Source organism: Salmo salar, chromosome 28, assembly GCF_965601325.2.
Source record: "Salmo salar chromosome 28, fSalSal1, whole genome shotgun sequence".
NCBI lineage: Eukaryota > Metazoa > Chordata > Actinopteri > Salmoniformes > Salmonidae > Salmo > Salmo salar.
In genome coordinates, this window is record NC_138318.1 from 24228379 (window position 1) to 24248754 (window position 20376).

Here is a 20376-nt window from a genome sequence, read left to right on the forward strand (position 1 = left end):
TCAATCAGTGAACCTGTGAACTAGCTAGTGTATATTTCAATAGTTGCTCATATTGTTAATAAGAGCTTTGTGATTTCTGTCTGTAAATCAAAAGCGCTCTACAAATCAAATGTCATTTTTATATATGGACAGAACAAGTTAGGTCTGACTACTAGGCTACCAATCTTTCAACATACCTTGTCATTGGTGGACTGACTATTATGACATCATTAGCTGCCTACTGTTGACATACAGTAATATCAGAGGACAGATCAACAACTGATTCATTAACACAGGCCTACTAATCTTTAACAGTCCAATATACATTTCTGTGAAGGAGGGTTTTAGCAGAACAGCTCTCTGTCATGTCTGTTTCCATCCACGCAGTGACAGGCACTTAAGTACCGCAACACTGCACGTTTCCTTGCTCGTCAACACGCTCCCGCCTACTACCGTTGGCTTAGCTGACAAAACACTGTAGCTAACTACCTTTGTCATAATGATGCCTTAACTAAGGAGCAAACTACGAAATGATAGTGGTTATGTGCTTGACTAAAACATACAATTTTGGTAAAATGAATTTGGCAAACAGTTCTCCATATTCCTCACACATTAGTGGTGTCTCCGGACAAAGTGGTGAACTGCCGTCCAGCTCGAGGGAGCTGGAGCGGAGAGCGAGGGGGCTGGAGCGGAGAGCTAAAGATTTGAGGTCCTCGCCCAAGTCCTCTGATTGGCTCAGCTCCAACTTCAGACGGTCGAGTCAAAAAACGCAACGTGCCAACTAGAAGCCTATGGTTGCATATTTTATGGTTGTTTTTAATACCAGAGTACTTTGACCTCAAATTGCGAGCATGGTATGCAAAATGCGTGCAGGTTGGCAGGTCTGATGCTGCTGTACCTGTGGTTGGTGGGTTGTGTGTACCTGTGGTTGGTGGGTTGTGTGTACCTGTGGTTGGTGGGTTGTGTGTACCTGTGGTTGGTGGGTTGTGTGTACCTGTGGTTGGTGGGTTGTGTGTACCTGTGGTTGGTGGGTTGTGTGTACCTGTGGTTGGTGAGATGGTTTTGAGGGTTGATTCTGATGAAGCCGGCACATTGCTGGTAGCTCTTAGGGCCCAGGCCCTTCACCAGTCTCAGCTGATCTCTGTTCATGAAGGGCCCGTTCGTCTCCCTCCACTCTGCTATGCTCTTTGCACGCCCTGTATTCAGACCTGCCACGTGTCTGACACACAGACACACATAGGTTACTGCAGTAAAAACCACAGAACAACAGTAACACCATAGTTGGTAATTCCACATCTCTCCATTAAGGACAAGGAGGAAGGGCAGCATCGTATTACTAGCAGGGAACATCATCAAGAGACTGTTGTTGTTGTTACCCTCGCTCGGCCATTTGCTCATCTATTGGAGCATGTGACCTGGAAAACCACACCTTATTTTTCTTGGAAATCACAGCAATGTTTAGGAATAAATCTCCCAGAGTTTCCCTAAGACATACATGTTCTGTGTGTGTGACCTTTTCCATTCTCCAGACTACAGGCTTTGAGGGGCTTTGCTCTGGTGACCTCCAGTTTGCCAGTGCACTGGCAGTCCAGACAGACAGACAGACAGTCAGTCAGTCAGTCAGTCAGTCAGTCAGTCAGTCAGTCAGTCAGTCTGTCTGTGTCTCTGTCTCTGTCTGTGTCTGTGTCTCTGTCTGTCTGTGTCTCTGTCTGTCTGTGTCTCTGTCTGTCTGTCTGTGTCTCTGTCTGTCTGTGTCTCTGTCTGTCTGTCTGTGTGTGTCTCTGTCTGTCTGTCTGTCTGTCTGTGTCTCTGTCTGTCTGTCTGTCTGTCTGTCTGTCTGTGTGTGTCTCTGTCTGTCTGTCTGTGTCTCTGTCTGTCTGTCTGTGTGTGTCTCTGTCTGTCTGTGTCTCTGTCTGTCTGTCTGTGTGTGTCTCTGTCTGTCTGTCTGTCTGTCTGTGTCTCTGTCTGTCTGTCTGTCTGTCTGTCTGTCTGTGTCTCTGTCTGTCTGTCTGTCTGTCTGTCTGTCTGTCTGTCTGTCTGTCTGTCTGTCTGTCTGTCTGTCTGTCTGTCTGTGTCTCTGTCTGTCTGTCTGTGTCTCTGTCTGTCTGTGTCTCTGTCTGTCTGTGTCTCTGTCTGTCTGTGTCTCTGTCTGTCTGTGTCTCTGTCTGTCTGTGTCTCTGTCTGTCTGTCTGTCTGTCTGTGTGTCTGTGTGTCTGTCTGTGTGTCTGTGTGTCTGTCTGTCTGACAGAGACACAGACAGACAGACAGACAGACAGGACAGACCTAGTGTAAACATACCACAGTATGTCATCCCTCCTAAATAAAGGGCTAGTAATATTGAACACGTCCAGTGTGTCTGGGGCTCTGGAGCGTTAGGCAGGCCTGTCTGGGGCCCCTGTAAAAACCTCATTAACACCCAGGTAAACAGATGACCTGATCACTGCCTACTGCCTGGCCCTGCACCTTCATTTCATAAAAGGCTTTCCCTTAGAAAAAGGTGTAATGGTGTGCTGTGTGTGTGTATAAAGAAAGAGAAGGGGGTCACTAGGAGATTTTGGAATGTAGTAATGACACCTTGAACACTAGTTTGTTGTTTTGTTGGTTAAGGCCAAGCGCCGAGTAAAACAAACATGCTGTAACTCTCTCCAAGCCTTTACAGAGGCAGACAAGGGGGGTGAGGGAGTGACTGTGTGTGTGTGAATGTGTTTTGGGAGTGTGAGTCTGCCTGTCAGCCAAGCATTGGGCGGCAGGTAGCATAGCGGTTAGGCGCATTGGGCCAGTAACCGAAAGGTCGCTGGTGCGAATCCCGAGCAGACTATGTGAAGAATCTGCCGATGTGCCCTTGAGCAAGGCACGTAACCATAAGCGCTCCTGTAAGTCACTCTGGATAAGAGCGTCTGCGAAATGACTAAAATGTAAATGATTCCCTCTGTCAGGCCTGCCCGTCCCAGTCGGGCTAGAGTGGGAGACAGAGTGGGAGACAGAGTGGGGCGTCAGACTAAACAGTGCGCTGGCGGTCAGATCGTGTGTGAAGGCCATGTTGTGACTGCTGAGGGAAACTATTCGGCCCTACCTCATCAGGGTCTCTGAGCAGATGTTGATGTCCACTCCCACGAAGCTCACACACTCCTGCACCACCCCGTCCAGGGCTGCCTTCAGAGAGCTCTGAGACACATCGTGCTGGAAAGAGTGATGGCAGCCATTACAACATGTGTCTCTCAAACAGCTAAAGCTACAGTATGCTAGCCCCCACACCGTTAACCAGCCCAAACTATCCCTCTACCCAGCCCAAACTATCCCTCTACCCAGCCCAAACTATCCCTCTACCCAGCCTAAACTATCCCTCTACCCAGCCCAAACTATCCTTCGACCCAGCCTAAACTATCCTTCTACCCAGCCCAAACTATCATTCTACCCAGTCCAAACTATCCCTTTACCCAGCCCAAACTATCCCTCTACCCAGCCTAAACTATCCCTCTATCTAGCCCAAACTATCCTTCTACCCAGCCCAAACTATCCTTCTACCCCGGCTAAACTATCCTTCTACCCAGCCCAAACTATCCTTCTACCCAGCCTAAACTATCCTTCTACCCAGTACAAACTATCCTTCCACACCTAAATCAAACCAGCCATTCTCTGCCGTATACACAAGCCCTGCGACCATCCGTAAAACTCTTAAACATACACAAATCCCCTTTCCAAAACAGTCATCTATTCCTTACCACAACTAACATCCCAAACCCTCCCAGCCAGCCACAAACACCTCATTAAACTCTTCATTACATTTCTCACACTCTCTGACCACTGGCTTAAGAGGTTACCACGACTATCTGACATCAATGACATCAGTGCACTCAACATAATTAAATCTTTCTCAGTGAGCCATGACTATAATCCCCTGAATATGGCAGTTCATATTGGATGTTACTGTTATCCCTCCTATCACCAATGAGACTCAACACAGCCACGATAACAAAAACCTGAGACATATGGCTGTTTGGTAAGTGACCTGCTATGTACTGTACAGTGCTCAACTTTAATTAGGCCACAATCCTGAAAGGATTTAGGCACACAATATAAGCAGCCGTTTATGGCAAAATATCTTCCTGCAAATCTGCCGACATGGGGCCATGAAGGGGTTGAGTGGCAGAGAGAGAGAGAGAGATGAGGAGAGGTGCAGAGAGAGAGAAAGTGGGGAGAGATGATGAGACGTGCAGAGAGGCAGAGAGATGACGAGATGTGCAGAGAGATGACGAGACGTGCAGAGAGGCAGAGATGAGACGTGCAGAGAGGCAGAGAGATGAGACGTGCAGAGAGGCAGAGAGATGACGAGATGTGCAGAGAGATGACGAGACGTGCAGAGAGATGACGAGACGTGCAGAGAGATGACGAGACGTGCAGAGAGGCAGAGAGATGAGACGTGCAGAGAGGCAGAGAGATGAGACGTGCAGAGAGGCAGAGAGAGAGAGAGCTGAGACGTGCAGAGAGGCAAAGAGAGAGAGATGAGGAGACGTGCTGAGAGGCAAAGAGAGAGAGATGGAGACGTGCAGAGAGGCAGAGAGAGAGAGATGAGGAGACGTGCAGATAGATGAGGAGACGTGCAGAGGCAGAGCCTGTTTTTGTTGGACAGGGTCAGGGAGTCTTCAAAGCTCTTCCACATGGGTTTTAGATTAGCAGAGGAGTTAATCCAGACAAACCTTTCACACTTCTAGGGCTGTACAAAACTGAGATGGACACAGAAAAAATAACATGAGGACAAAGCCCAAAAATGACAAGTGATTGAGAGCAAAGGGGGAATAGTGGCTAGCCCGTTTGTTACCCCTAAAGTATGTACAGTAAGTGTCCATATGGAGTATGTTACCAGTGCACAAATTGTAGCAATGGCTCTCATTATTTTATACAGTGGGGACAGAAATTATTGGCACCCTTCATAAAGATGAGCAATAATAACTGTATAAAATAAATAATTCAAATACTGAGCAATATTTTATGTACAATTTTATACTGATACAATTTCTCAAAGAGATTTAACAAGTAATATATATTTTTTCTCAAAAGGTAGTGTTCAAAATTGACACCCTTAAAGATTCTTATAAATCAAGTTAAAAGTTTAGTATTTGGTCCCATATTCCTAGCACACAATGCCTACATCAAGCTTGTAACTCTACAAATTTGTTGGATGCATTTGCAGTTTGTTTTGGATGCTTTTCAAATTATTTTGTGCCCAATAGAAATGAATGGTAAATAATGTATTGTGAATTTTGGAATCACTATAAATGTACAGTGAGGGAAAAAAGTATTTGGTCCCCTGCTGATTTTGTACGTTTGCCCACTGACAAGAAATGATCAGTCTATAATTTTAATGGTAGGATTATTTGAAAAGTGAGAGACAGAATAACAACCAAAAAATCCAGAAAAACGCATGTCAAAAATGTTATAAATTGATTTGCATTTTAATGAGGGAAATAAGTATTTGACCCCCTCTCAATCAGAAAGATTTCTGGCTCCCAGGTGTCTTTTATACAGCTAACGAGCTGAGATTAGGGGCACACTTAACTTCTCTATCATTATTCACGATTCATTCAGGATTATCCATAATCATGCTAGCATCCACATTAATGTAGAAGTGTTTAGAAACATTGTATTCTTATTTATAATAAAAGTGACTCCAAAATGACACAATACATTATTTACAATTCATTTCTATTGGGCACAAAATAATCTGAAACACAATCAAAACAGACTGCAAATGCATCCATTAAGTTTGTAGAGTCACAAGCTTGATGTAATCATTACCTGCTAGGAATATGAGACCAAATACTAAACTTTTGACTACTTTATTTCTAAGAATCTTTAGGGGTGTCAATAATTTTGACCCCTACCTTTTTGAGAGAAAAAAATGCTTATTTGTTAAACAAACTTTCTAACTCCGGGCAATTGTAGTAGTATAAAACAATAGTTTTTTTTTTTTTGCATAAAATATAGCTCAGTATTTTAATTATTCATTTTATACAATTAATTGACTATTTAGCAGCCTGGATATTTAGCAGTCTTATGACTTGGGGGTAGAATCAGTCTCAGAGCCGGTTGGTCCGAGAGCCGATGATCCGGTACTGTTTGCCGGATGGTGGCAGAGTGAACAGTCTATGGCTACACATCGTCATACAATGTGAAATCCATCACCTTCAGAATGGATGTGCGGTAGAAAGCAAGGCCACACTCTGAAAGGAGGAAAATTACATCCATCACTACTGGACATTACAATGAAACTAGTTTCTTAACATGTCCTCCAACTTTCCATGCCCTCACAGAGGTTCTTAGGCTGTTGTGCAACCCATCTTCAATCACATGTCCCACACACACATAAAATGTTGTCACCAGATCTACTGGTTGCAGCCAATCTGCCCCTGCATCTGCTAGTCATTGTCCGTCTGTCAACTGATCCCCCTCTGTATCATACACCCAGACATCCATCAGAGCCTGCTGCTGCCGCTCTGGTAATCGTCAGATGGGGGGAGGAGAGGAGGTAGGGGGCCTCGTGCGTAACTGATTAATAAAAAAAAATACAAAATTAACTGCATAATAAATAAATGTGACTGGTCAATTGTGAGTCAGGGACAAGGCCAAAGCCCAACCACAGGAGCCCCTCTCAATGTTCAAAACAAACCAGAGAGCGTAATTTAGCCACAGAGGATCAATATTTTCAAAAAATGACTGCCAGAACAGCTTCAATGCGCCTTGGCACAGATTCTACAAGTAGACCTAAACCATTCCAGGAAAATGCATCCCACACACCATAACATAAACTTTGTATCCCTCATTTACTCAAGTGTTTCCTTTATTTTGGCAGTTACCGGTTGCCTACAGTCGGGAAGGCCGCAATTTGGGCAGCATGTGAGCCAAATATACCGTTTTTTGCATTGTGGCAATAGACATACAATCCATAGAAGGGTTTTGGAACCTCTTACACTGGCAATTTGACTGTTAAACTCATGGGTACACTAGCAATGGCTGCCAGACAGGAACTGCCATCGATGGATTATATTTCAATGTTATGCTGCGGCTGTCTGTTTGCCTTTTGCAAATTTCTAAATACAATCATGGGAAAAAGTTACAGTTTGGAAAGCAAATGCCTACCGCTGAAAAGAGAAGACTAATCTGTCTGTAGAACCAATATAAAAAAAATATACACTTTAAAAAATATATTTATATGTATGTATGTACGTACGTACGTACGTACGTACGTACGTACGTATGTATGTATGTAGTGTATGTATGTATGTATATATACAGTTTAATTCAGAAGTTTACATAAACTTAGGTTGGAGTCATTAAAACTCGTTTTTCAACCACTCCACAAATTTCTTGCTAACAAACTATAGTTTTGGCAAGTCGGTTAGGACATCTACTTTGTGCATGACACAAGTAATTTTTCCAACAATTGTTTACAGACAGGTTATTTCACTTATAATTCACTGTATCACAATTCCAGTGGGTCAGAAGTTTACATACACTAAGTTGACTTTGCCTTTAAACAGCTTGGAAAAATCCAGAAAATGATGTCATGGCTTTAGAAGCTTCTGATAGGCTAATTGACATCATTTGAGTCAATTGAAGGTGTACCTGTGGATGTATTTCAAACTCAGTGCCTCTTTGCTTGACATCATGGGAAAATCAAAAGAATCAGCCAAGACCTCAGATTTTTTTTTATCTGTACAAACAATTGTACGCAAGTATAAACACCATGGGACCACGTAGCCGTTATACCGCTCAGGAAGGAGACGTGTTCTGTCTCCTAGAGATGAACATACTTTAATGCGAAAAGTGCAAATCAATCCCAGAACAACAGCAAAGGACCTTGTGAAGATGCTGGAAGAAACAGGTACAAAAGTATCTATATCCACAGTAAAACGAGTCCTATATCGACATAACCTGAAAGGCTGCTCAACAAGGAAAAAGCCACTGCTCCAAAACCACCATAAAAAAGCCAGACTACGGTTTGCAACTGCACATGGGGACAAAGATCTTACTTTTTGGAGAAATGTCCTCTGGTCTGATGAAACAAAAATAGAACTGTTTGGCCATAATGACCATCATTATGTTTGGTGGAAAAATGGAGAGGCTTGCAAGCCGAAGAACACCATCCTAACCGTGAAGCACGGGGGTGGCAGCATCATGTTGTGGGGGTGCTTTGCTGCAGGAGGGACTGGTGCACTTCACAAAATAGATGGCATCATGAAGACGGAAAATTATGTGGATATATTGAAGCAACAGCTCAAGACATCAGTCAGGAAGTTAAAGCTTGGTCGCAAATGGGTCTTCCAAATGGACAATGAACCCAAGCATACTGCTAAAGTTGTGGCAAAATACAAATACTAATTGAGTGTACGTGAACTTCTGACCCACTGGGAATGTGATGAAAGAAATAAAAGCTGAAATAAAGCACTCTCTCTACTATTATTCTGACATTTCACTTTCTTAAAATAAAGTGGTGATCCTAACTGACCTAAGACAGGAAATCTTTACTAGGATTAAATGTCAGGAATTGTGAAAAACTGAGTTTAAATGTATTTGACTAAGGTGTATGTAAACTTACAACTTCAACTATACATACATACACACACTACCGTTCAAAGGTTTGTGGTCACTTAATGTTTTTGAAAGAAAAGCAATTTTTTTTGTCCATTAAAATAACATCAAATTGATCAGAAATACAGTGTAGACATTGTTAATGTTGTAAATTACTATTGTAGCTGGAAACGGCAGATTGTTAATGGAAAATCTACATAGGCGTTGTCATGACGTTGCCCTCTTTGGGTACATCGAGCACTATACCCCCCCCCCCCCCCCCTCCCCTCTGCACCAGCCCTTTTCTATGCACCATCCCCCTACCTCTATAGTCCTGACACCAGGCTCTGTCAGAAGAGGTCGTAAATTCCTATGAGGAGATCCTCTCCTCATGGCCACAGTATAGAGAGAGAGTGAGTTTTCATAGAGAGGACAAAGGAATTTCTTCCACCTCACAGAACTGGAGAACCGAACGACATTTATGTTCTGGAGAAGGTATAAAAGATCGGTGAAGAATCCAGCTACGAACTGGTCCGTTTGGTACAATTTTGTGAAACTCATGAGAGACAATACCGCCACATTACCATAACCATGTTTATAGAAGAGTCTCAGGTATGAGACTTACATCTAATGGTTGTATAAAATGAATGAATAAGGATGAAGCTATTTGTGATATGATGGGATGCTATGTAATGATGTTAACGTCTCTAGGGTAGGGGGCAGTATTTTCACGGCCGGATGAAAGACGTACCCAAATTAAACGGCCTACTACTCAGGCCCAGGAACTAGAATATGCATATTATGAGTAGATTTGGATAGAAAACACTCTGAAGTTTCTAAAACTGTTTGAATGATGTCTGTGAGTATAACAGAACTCATATGGCAGGCAAAAACCTGAGAAAAATCTAACCAGGAAGTGAGAATTCTGGTGCTTGTAGTCCTTTCAAGTCATTGCCTATCGAACACACATTGACTTAGGGTTCATTTTGCACTTCCTAAGGCTTCCACTAGATGACAACAGTCTTTAGAAAGTTGTTTGAGGCTTCTATGATGAACAGAGAGCGAACAGAGTTGGAAGTTGTTGACTCAGGAAGGTACTGGCGTTCATTGGCGCGCATTCATGTGAGATTTAGCTGTGTTCCAAAACGTTTTTCAAGACATTGCAATCGTCCGGTTGGAATATTATTGAAGTTCTAAGTGATAAAGGCCCTAAAGATTGATGCTATACAACGTTTGACATGTTTGAACGAACGTAAATATAACTTTCTTTACTTTTCGTCGTGACATTTTCCACGCGCTTCCTACATTTGGAGTAGCTAACTGAACGCGCTAACAACAAGGAGCTATTTGGACATAAATTATGGACTTTATCGAACAAAGCAACATTTATTGTGGACCTGGGATTCCTGGAAGTGCCTTCTGATGAAGATCATCAAAGGTAAGTGAATATTTCTAATGCTATTTATGATTTTAGATGACTCCAAAATGGCGGGTATCTGTATTGCCTAGTGTATTTTTCTGAGCGCAGTACTCAGATTATTGCAAAGTGTGCTTTCCTTTTGAAGCTTTTTTGAAATCTGTCACAACTTTTGCATAAAGGAGATGTTCATCTATAATTCTTTGAATAACAGTTTAATATTTTATCAACGTTTATGGTGAGTATTTTTGTAAATTTTTGTGCTGATTCACCGGGAGTATTGGAGGCAAAATATTTTCTGAACATCACGCGCCAATGTAAAATGGGGTTTATGGATATAAATATGAACTTTAACGAACCAAAAATGCATGTATTGCGTAACATGATGTCCTAGGAGTGTCATCTGATGAAGATCGTCAAAGGTTAGTTCATAATTTTAGCTGGTTTTCGTGACGCCTGTCCTTGCTAGGAAAATGGCTGTGTGCTTTTTCTTGTGTTGGAACTGTCCTAACATAATCTAACTTTATGCTTTCGCCATAAAGCCTTTTTGAAATCGGACAATGTGGTTACACTAAGGAGACATGTACCTTTAAAATGGTGTAAAATAGTCCTTTGTTTGAGAACTTTGAATTATGACATTTTGTGGTTTTGAATTTGGCACTGATTTTTCACTGGCTGTTGAATAGTGTGAACCGTGTGTGGGACGCTAGCGTCCCACCTGCCCAAGAGAGGTTCATGTGAGAGAATTGTATTTCTGTTTAAAGTTTCACTAAGTCCTTGGCACACCCCCAGGGACACAGACAGGACCTGGCGTCATGAGACAGCCTTTTCGATGTTCCGAATAAAACCCCCACCTAGGTTTTCTATCACCAGACCAGCTTACCTCAATAATGAGAGGGCCAAGGTTTGAGAGGAGACCCAGCTTACCTGAATTACGAGATGGCTAAAGGTTACAGACCATGCATTTCTCTTGCTGAACTTTTAACCATACCATGTGGTTAAACTCTTAGACTATCGATACCGACAGAATAAAGAACAAGTCTTTGATATTAATTACTAGTCTGCAGCTAGGAATTCGGTATCATTGACGCGAAGACCGACAACAGCCGAAACAGCTATTCTATAACGACATGAATGAATGTTACTCTGAATTAGCCATTCTAACCACGACGGAGAGAGAGAGAGCGGACAAACTCTCCAACAGAAACAAACTTTTCAACAGAGATCCCGACGACACACTGAGCGTAAATATATATATATTGATTGCAATTCTTCCTGAATGAGTGAGCGTTCATGTGCAAAGGAATAGCATTTCAATTGTTATAATTATCAACTCTGTAGTGCCTTCTCAGCTGACCCTCACTCCCCTTTTATCGAACAAGCCGCCATACCGGTTTAGCCCACTAGGGCACATTCCGCTATCATTTCTTTGTAACTATATCTACGTGGTTTGTGTTATGCATTTCTGTGAAATACTTAGTTAGTAAATAAATGATTTTAAGACAATTGATGTATGGATGACTCATAGTGAAGACTGGGTTCGTGCAGATAACCAACAATTTACGACATTTGGAATGAGACTAACGTGAGGTAAATAATAATTAATTAATTCGCAGACTAATTGATCAGATATTAAAATATCTGAAAGTTATATTAGGAAAATTATAACTGTGTAATCTGAATATTTTCCTTGGTGCCCCGACTTCCTAGTTAATTACAGTTACATGATTAACCAGTTTAATAGCGTAATAATAATTACAGAGAGTTATTTGATAAATAGGTCTTCAGTTTTAATGATTCCAAAGACACGACAGCGTACAGAGGCCCCTTATCAGCAACCATCACACTCCTGTGTTCCAATGGCACGTTGTGTTAGCTAACAGTGAAGAGGCGACTCCAGGATGTTGGCATTCTAGGCAGAGTTGCAAAAAAAAAAGCCATATCTCAGACTGGCCAATAAAAATAAAAGATTAAGAGGGGCAAAAAAAACACTGGAAAGAGGAACTCTGCCTAGAAAGCCAGCATCCCGGAGTCGCCTCTTCACTGTTGACGTTGAGACTGGTGTTTTGCGGGTACTATTTCATGAAACTGCCAGTTGAGGACTTGTGAGGCGTCTGTTTCTCAAACTAGACACTCTAATGTACTTGTCCTCTTGCTCAGTTGTGCACCGGGGCCTCCCACTCCTCTTTATATTCTGGTTAGAGCAAGTTTCCGCTGTTCTGTGAAGGGAGTAGTATACAGTGTTGTATGAGATCTTCAGTTTGGAATTGCCTTCATTTCTCAGAACAAGAACAGACTGACGACTTTCAGAAGAAAGATCTTTGTTTCTGGCCAATTTGAGCCTGTAATCAAACCCACAAAATGCTGATGCTCCAGATACTCAACTAGTCTAAAGAAGGACAGTTTTATTGCTTATTTAATCAGGAAAACAGTTTTCAGCTGTGGTAACATAATTGCAAAAGACTGACGAGACCAGTCTCAAGGGTTTTCTAATGATCAATTAGTCTTTAAAAATGATACACTTGGATTAGTTAACATAACGTGCCATTGGAACATAGGAGTGATGGTTGCTGATAAGGGGCCTCTGTACGCCTATGTAGATATTCCATAGCCAGATACAATAGTCATTTACAACATTAACAATGTCTACACTGTTTTTCTGATCAATTTGATGTTATTTTAATGAACCAAAAAAATGTGCTTTTCTTTCAAAAACAAGGACATTTTTAAGTGACCCCAAACTTTTGAATGGTAGTGTATATGGGTCATGGTCTGGGACTGTTGGGGTAACTGATGGTTCGGTGTAGGCCCCTTAGTTTCAGTGACGGGAAATCTTAACGCTACAGCATACAATGACATTCTAGACCATTCTGTGCTTCCAACTTTGTGACAACAGTTGGGGAAGGCCCTTTCCTGTTTCAGAATGCCAATGCCCCCATGCACAAAGTGAGATTCATACAGAAAAGGTTTGTCGAGATCAGTGTGGAAGAACTTGACTGGCCTGCACAGAGCCCTGACCTCAACCCCAACGAACACCTTTGGGATGAATTGGAACGCAGACCACGAGCCAGGTCTAATCGCCCAACATGCTCTTGTGACTGAATGGAAGCAAGTCCCTGCAGCAATGTTCCAACATCTAGTAGAAAGCTATAAAAGAAGCAAAGCCCCGGGGCCTATGATTTCTTAATCCGGTCCTGGGCCCACCTGTGTGTGTGTGTGTGCCAGAGTTCATTCAGGAATTCACACAGTAAGGCCCAGTAGTGGAGCCACAGGAGCCCAGAGAGAAGAGACCCAGGGGGAAGGGAGGAAGGGAGGAGTAGGAGGCTCTGATTTAAGGCCCTGTAGTGGCAGCCTAACACTGGGGTTTAGCAGCACACTGATACCTCCAACAGCTGGTTCAGGATTACCTACTACACTACAGACCAGGGACAGGATGGAAGATAGTCATATCGACATGGTTACCGAAACTGAAGTATTGCACTCAAAACATAGAAAGCAAAAAATCACGTGGCAAAAACCCCCCCAAAAAAACAGGTGTCATTTGACTTTGTACGGTAGCGATGTATTACAAATCACACAAGCACAGTATGGCGACTGCACAACTGGCAGCATCAAAGGACTAGTCCCTTGATCCACGACTTGAATCTGTTTGATGGAGGGTGTTTGTCTTAGGTTACATTACATCACACCTTGATCAGAGAGGTTTGGATGTGACCTCTGAGTCACCCATTAAATAGAGAGAGAGAGAGTTACGACACCATGAAGATAAAGAGAGAGAGGTGGGAAAGATGAGCTCATAGAAATAAGAATGAATAGAACAGACTTGGAAGCTCTAACCCTGGCAATTCAGGTTATAAATCACAGCTGGCCTGATACGTTGTTTGCTGCATCCATTCGGGATGCACTGTTTCAGTTTCAATGACTTAATAAATTACTCAATATTCTGGACAAAAACACACAAATGTAACTAAGGCTGGGAATGTCAATACAATGAAACTAGCAAGGGCAATGATTACATGTATGTCATAACATAGCTAATAGGCTAGCATATCTATTTACGTAGCAAGCTAAAAAGATGGAGCATAACGTTAGCTAGATAGCTAGCTAGATAGCTGCTAGGAGGATGTCATGTCATTGAAGGAGTGGATAAGTGATGGACTTTTTCCCCTCATAGTTTTTCGGTAGCTATACACAGCTCATTTGGTTAGCTAGCAAGAACTTCAACAACTGTTATCCAGTTAGCATATCGCTTGCGTTCGCAAAATCACTCTGGCTATCTTCTCCGATTTCAGAGCACTCTTGTCTGAGTATGCCAGAGTGCAGAACAACTGATGAATTTACGAATGCGCAACACCTGCTGAATATGACCGGTGTCAGTAAACGTAGGCAAAAAAAAGTAATAGTTAGTCAAGAACGCTCTAGATAACATTTAAACAGCCTAACCAGCTCTGATGCAGCGTGTAAAATGGTCAGAGTGAGGTGTTCTCTCATTTGTGTCTGGAAGTAGCTAGCTAACTAGCCAGCCAACTAGCTAGCAAGCTAGCCAGCCAACTTAAGCTTGGGTGCTTGGTTGGGACAAACATGCATTGGCAGGCAAGCTGCAGAAGGACGAGGAGGTTACAATTCCCCATTGTTTATCAGTGCAAGTTTGACGGCCAACACTCTGAAAAAGTTTGAGAGGTTTTATCTATTGTTCCTTCGTTAGACTTGAGCTCATCTTGCTTAGATGTTGATCATGTTATTGTTGAGGTGCATAACTGAGGGAGAGAGAGCCTACCTTTTCATGGTTGTTTGATCAATAAGACTGTAAAGTTCCCAAATGTAAGAAGAGTCCCGTGATGTTTACATATTTGCAGAAATCCATTCAGGTGTATTTTGTGGCATTTGACGAATGCGTTCTAATGATGTAAAGTCGCACTGTAGCAACTGCCTGTAAACACACAGTCCAGTTCAATGTGAAAAATGGCAGGGCCGTGGCTATAGAATTTTCACAACTGCATTAGTATACATAATTCCCATAATTTCTAAGAATTTATCAAAACATGAAAATGACCATATATAAGTGGTTGCTTGTCAGAAAATGTTTTAAAAGTGTCATATTGTTCCTAGGGGTGTATATGAATATATTTTAATAAGATTTCATATTGCTAAAATGCTGTCAGTTCCACTTTAAATGCAACAATGTTTCACACACTTAAGTTATTTTCAAAAAGATTGCTTACAACAGCCAGCACGCTGCAATATAAAACACAGTTCCACTCATCAGATGATGGTCATTTCAAACTTAACTTCCTGTTTAAAGTTATTATTGTAAAGGGAGAAGCTAACAAATTAGCAACAACATTCTCTTTGATAACACCTTCTGCAGCCGCTGCAAACTAGCCGATAACAATAGCCAGCTAGCTAGACCGTGGGAAAACTACTGCTCGCTATTGCGCAGTGACCTGTTGGCCTTCAAGAAGGCAGAAGTTTCCATGAGTTTTTGTAAAAACTGTTTGGGTTAGTAATAATTTGTAGAGTGGCTCTCTTTTCCCTCAGCATGCATTTTGTCAGTATTCTGAATGTCAAAAGAATCCATACAGTATGTTGTTCTGAAATACAGTACCAGTCAAAAGTTTGGACACACCTACTCATTCCAGGGTTTTTCTATATTTCTACAATTATCTACATTGCAGAATAATGGTGAAGACAAACTACGAAATAACACATATGGAATCATGTAGTAACCAAAAAAAAGTGTTAAACAAATCAAAATATATTTGTATTTGAGATTCTTCAAAGTAGCCACCTTTTGCCTTGATGACAGCTTTGCACACTCTTGGCATTCTCTCAACCAGCTTCATGATGTAGTCACCTGGAATGCATTTTAATTAACAGGTGTGCCTTGTTAAAAGTTCATTTGTGGAATTTCTTTCCATCTTAATGCATTTGAGCCAATCAGTTGTGTTCTGACAAGGTAGGTTTGGTTTACAGAAGATGGCCCTATTGGGTAAAAGACCAAGTCCATATTATGACAAGAACAGCTCAAATAAGCAAAGAGAAACGACAGTCCATCAATAATTTAAGATAAGGTCAGTCAATCCGGAAAATTTCAAGAATTCTGTACATTTCTTCAAGTGCAGTCACAAAAACCATCAAGCGCTTTGATGAAACTGGCTCTCATGAGGACCGCCACAGGAAAGGAAGACCCAGAGTTACCTCTGCTGCAGAGGATAAGTTCATTAGTCACCAGCCTCAGAAATTGCAGCCCAAATAAATGCTTGACAGAGTTCAAGTAACAGACACATCTCAACATCAACTGTTCAGAGGAGACTGTGTGAATCAGGCCTTCATGGTCAAATTGCTGCAAAGGACACCAATAAGAAGACGAGACTTGCTTGGGCCAAGAAACACGAGCTATGGACATTAGACCGGTGGAAATCTGAAATGTTTGGTTCCAACCGCTGTGTCTTTGTGAGACGCAGAGTAGGTGAACAGATGATTTCTGCATGTTTGGTTCCCACCGTGAAGCATGGAGGAGGAGGTGTGATGGTGCTTTGCTAGTGACACGGTCTGTGATTTATTTAGAATTGAAGGCACACTTAATCAGCATGGCTACCACAGCATTCTGCAGCGATACGCCATCCCATCTGGTTTGCACTTAGTGGGACTATCATTTGTTTTTCAACAGGACAATGACCCAACACACCTCCAGGCTGTGTAAGGGCTGTTTGACCAAGGAGGAGAGTGATGGAGTGCTGCATCAGATGACATGGCCTCCACAATCACCTGACCTCAACCCAATTGAGGAGTTTTGGGATGAGTTAGACAGCAGAGGGAAGGAAAAGCAGCCAACAAGTGCTCAGCATATGTGGGAACTCCTTCAAGACTGTTGGAAAAGCATCCCAGGTGAAGTGTGCAAAGCTGTCATCAAGGCAAAGGGTGGCTACATTGAAGAATCTCAAATATAAAATATACACTGCTCCAAAAAATAAAGGAAACACTAAAATAACACATCCTAGATCTGAATGAATGAAATAATCTTATTAAATACTTTTTTCTTTACATAGTGAATGTGCTGACAACAAAATCACACAAAAATAATCAATGGAAATCCAATTTATCAACCCATGGAGGTCTGAATTTGGAGTCACACTCAAAATGAAAGTGGAAAACCACACTACAGGCTGATCCAACTTTAAAACAAGTCAAAATGAGGCTCAGTAGTGTGTGTGGCCTCCACGTGCCTGTATGACCTCCCTACAACGCCTGGGCATGCTCCTGATGAGGTGGCGGATGGTCTCCTGAGGGATCTCCTCCCAGACCTGGACTAAAGCATCCGCCAACTCCTGGACAGTCTGTGGGGCAACGTGCGTTGGTGGATGGAGCGAGACAGGATGTCCCAGATGTGCTCAATTGGATTCAGTTCTGGGGAAAAGGCGGGCCAGTCCATAGCATCAATGCCTTCCTCTTGCAGGAACTGCTGACACACTCCAGCCACATGAGGTCTAGCATTGTCTTGCATTAGGAGGAACCCAGGGCCAACCGCACCAGCATATGGTCTCACAAGGGGTCTGAGGATCTCATCTCGGTACCTAATGGCAGTCAGGCTAACTCTGGCGAGCACATGGAGGGCTGTGCGGCCCCCCAAAGAAATGCCACCCCACACCATGACTGACCCACCGCCAAACCGGTTATGCTGGAGGATGTTGCAGGCAGCAGAACGTTCGCCATGGCGTCTCCAGACTCTGTCACGTCTGTCACATGTGCTCAGTGTGAACCTGCTTTCATCTGTGAAGAGCACAGGGCGCCAGTGGCGAATTTGCCAATCTTGGTGTTCTCTGGCAAATGCCAAACGTCCTACACGGTGTTGGGCTGTAAGCACAACCCCCACCTGTGGACGTCGGGCCCTCATACCACCCTCATGGAGTCTGTTTCTGACCATTTGAGCAGACACATGCACATTTGTGGCCTGCTGGAGGTCATTTTGCAGGGCTCTGGCAGTGCTCCTCCTGCTCCTCCTTGCACAAAGGCGGAGGTAGCGGTCCTGCTGCTGGGTTGTTGCTCTCCTACGGCCTCCTCCACGTCTCCTGATGTACTGGCCTGTCTCCTGGTAGCGCCTCCATGCTCTGGACACTACGCTGACAGACACAGCAAACCTTCTTGCCACAGCTCGCATTGATGTGCCATCCTGGATGAGCTGCACTACCTGAGCCACTTGTGTGGGTTGTAGACTCCGTCTCATGCTACCACTAGAGTGAAAGCACCGCCAGCATTCAAAAGTGACCAAAAGATCAGCCAGGAAGCATAGGAACTGAGAAGTGGTCTGTGGTCACCACCTGCAGAACCACTCCTTTATTGGGGGTGTCTTGCTAATTGCCTATTCCATTTGCACAACAGCATGTGAAATTTATTGTCAATCAGTGTTGCTTCCTAAGTGGACAGTTTGATTTCACAGAAGTGTGATTGACTTGGAGTTACATTGTGTTGTTTAAGTGTTCCCTTTATTTTTTTGAGCAGTGTATATATATTTTTTGGTTACTACATGATTCCATGTGTGATTTCATAGTTTTGATGTCTTCACTATTATTCTACAATGTAGAAAATAGTAAAAAAAATTAAGAAAAACCCTTGAATGAGTAGCTGTGTCCAAACGTTAAACTTTTGACTGGTACTGTATGAACACAGAAATACTGGATATTTTTTTAACTCTTACTGCGGTGGTGATTTGACAAAATTACAATCATGGTCCTGCATTGGACTCACTTTCTCGGTCTCTCTCCGGTCTTGGTCTTGACTCGGACTCGATTTGCTCCGGTCTTGATCTTTAAAATCGGTCTCGATCACAACACTGGCTAATACCAGTGTTTGTGCATTTTTGTGCATTTCATTTGTAAAAGTGATCTTACAGTATATTTATGAGAGACAGAACAGCTAGCAACATACAAAGATGGCCCCACCCGTACCTCTACCATAACACACAGGCAAGAGGGGGAGGAGAAGAGCCGTGTGGTGTCCTACACCCTCAAGCGGGGGACAAAGAGGGGGATCAGGTGATCTAAAAAAATATATATTTTTGGTGAAGGGGCCTGCGATTAGCATTTCCCCCTGAAAACGCTTACTGCCTGGCCCCGTTTGCCATGTAACTCAATCGCTAGCTGAACAAACAGCACCTTGTAAACCGATAACAACATGTGAGCAAATCGCCCCCTTTGTGTCAGCACTAACACGTTTTCTAAACAGCCAGGGAGAATGCTCTTTCCACTGGTCCTGAGAGGGCAGTAAGAGAAGTAGGGAAAGCTGGGAGCTCTCCTCCTGAAGCAGTGTGACAGAGATGGAGACTGTATGTTACACTCCTACAACTGGTACAGTGAGGGAAAAAAGTATTTGATCCCCTGCTGATTTTGTACGTTTGCCCACTGACAAAGAAATGATCAGTCTATAATTTTAATGGTAGGTTTATTTGAACAGTGAGAGACAGAATAACAACAACAAAATCCAGGAAAACGCATGTCAAAAATGTTATAAATTGATTTGCATTTTAATGAGGGAAATAAGTATTTGACCCCCTCTCAATCAGAAAGATTTCTGGCTCCCAGGTGTTTTTCATACAGGTAATGAGCTGAGATTAGGAGCACACTCTTAGAGGGAGTGCTCCTAATCTCAGTTTGTTACCTGTATAAAAGACACCTGTCCACAGAAGCAATCAATCAATCAATCAGATTCCAAACTCTCCACCATGGCCAAGACCAAAGAGCTCTCCAAGGATGTCAGGGACAAGATCGTAGACCTACACAAGGCTGGAATGGGCTACAAGACCATCGCCAAGCAGCTTGGTGAGAAGGTGACAACAGTTGGTGCGATTATTCGTAAATGGAAGAAACACAAAAGAACTGTCAATCTCTCTCGGCCTGGGGCTCCATGCAAGATCTCACCTCGTGGAGTTGCAATGATCATGAGAACGGCGAGGAATCAGCCCAGAACTACACGGAAGGATATTGTCAATGATCTTAAGGCAGCTGGGACCATAGTCACCAAGAAAACAATTGGTAACACACTACGCCGTGAAGGACTGAAATCCTGCAGCGTCCGCAAGGTCCCCCTGCTCAAGAAAGCACATATACATGCCCGTCTGAAGTTTGCCAATGAACATCTGAATGATTCAGAGGACAACTGGGTGAAAGTGTTATGGTCAGATGAGACCAAAATTGAGCTCTTTGGCATCAACGCAACTCACCGTGTTTGGAGGAGGAATGCTGCCTATGACCCCAAGAACACCATCCCCACCATCAAACATGGAGGTGGAAACATTATGCTTTGGGGGTGTTTTTCTGCTAAGGGGACAGGACAACTTCACCGCATCAAAGGGATGATGGACGGGGCCATGTACCATCAAATCTTGGGTGAGAACCCCCTTCCCTCAGCTAGGGCAT

At 42.9% G+C, this 20376-nt stretch overlaps 1 protein-coding gene across 1 annotated transcript in view; it reads right to left on the reverse strand.

The window, feature by feature from the left end:
- Positions 1 to 20376, reverse strand: part of srbd1 (S1 RNA binding domain 1) — an 87592-nt gene that overhangs the window by 11753 nt on the left and 55463 nt on the right. Inside the window, exons 15-16 of the mRNA XM_014179990.3 lie at positions 3053 to 3159; positions 1022 to 1198 (exon numbers count right to left, since the gene is read on the reverse strand). Coding sequence (XP_014035465.2) covers positions 1022 to 1198; positions 3053 to 3159 — 284 coding nt within the window. The remainder of the gene's footprint in view (positions 1 to 1021; positions 1199 to 3052; positions 3160 to 20376) is intronic.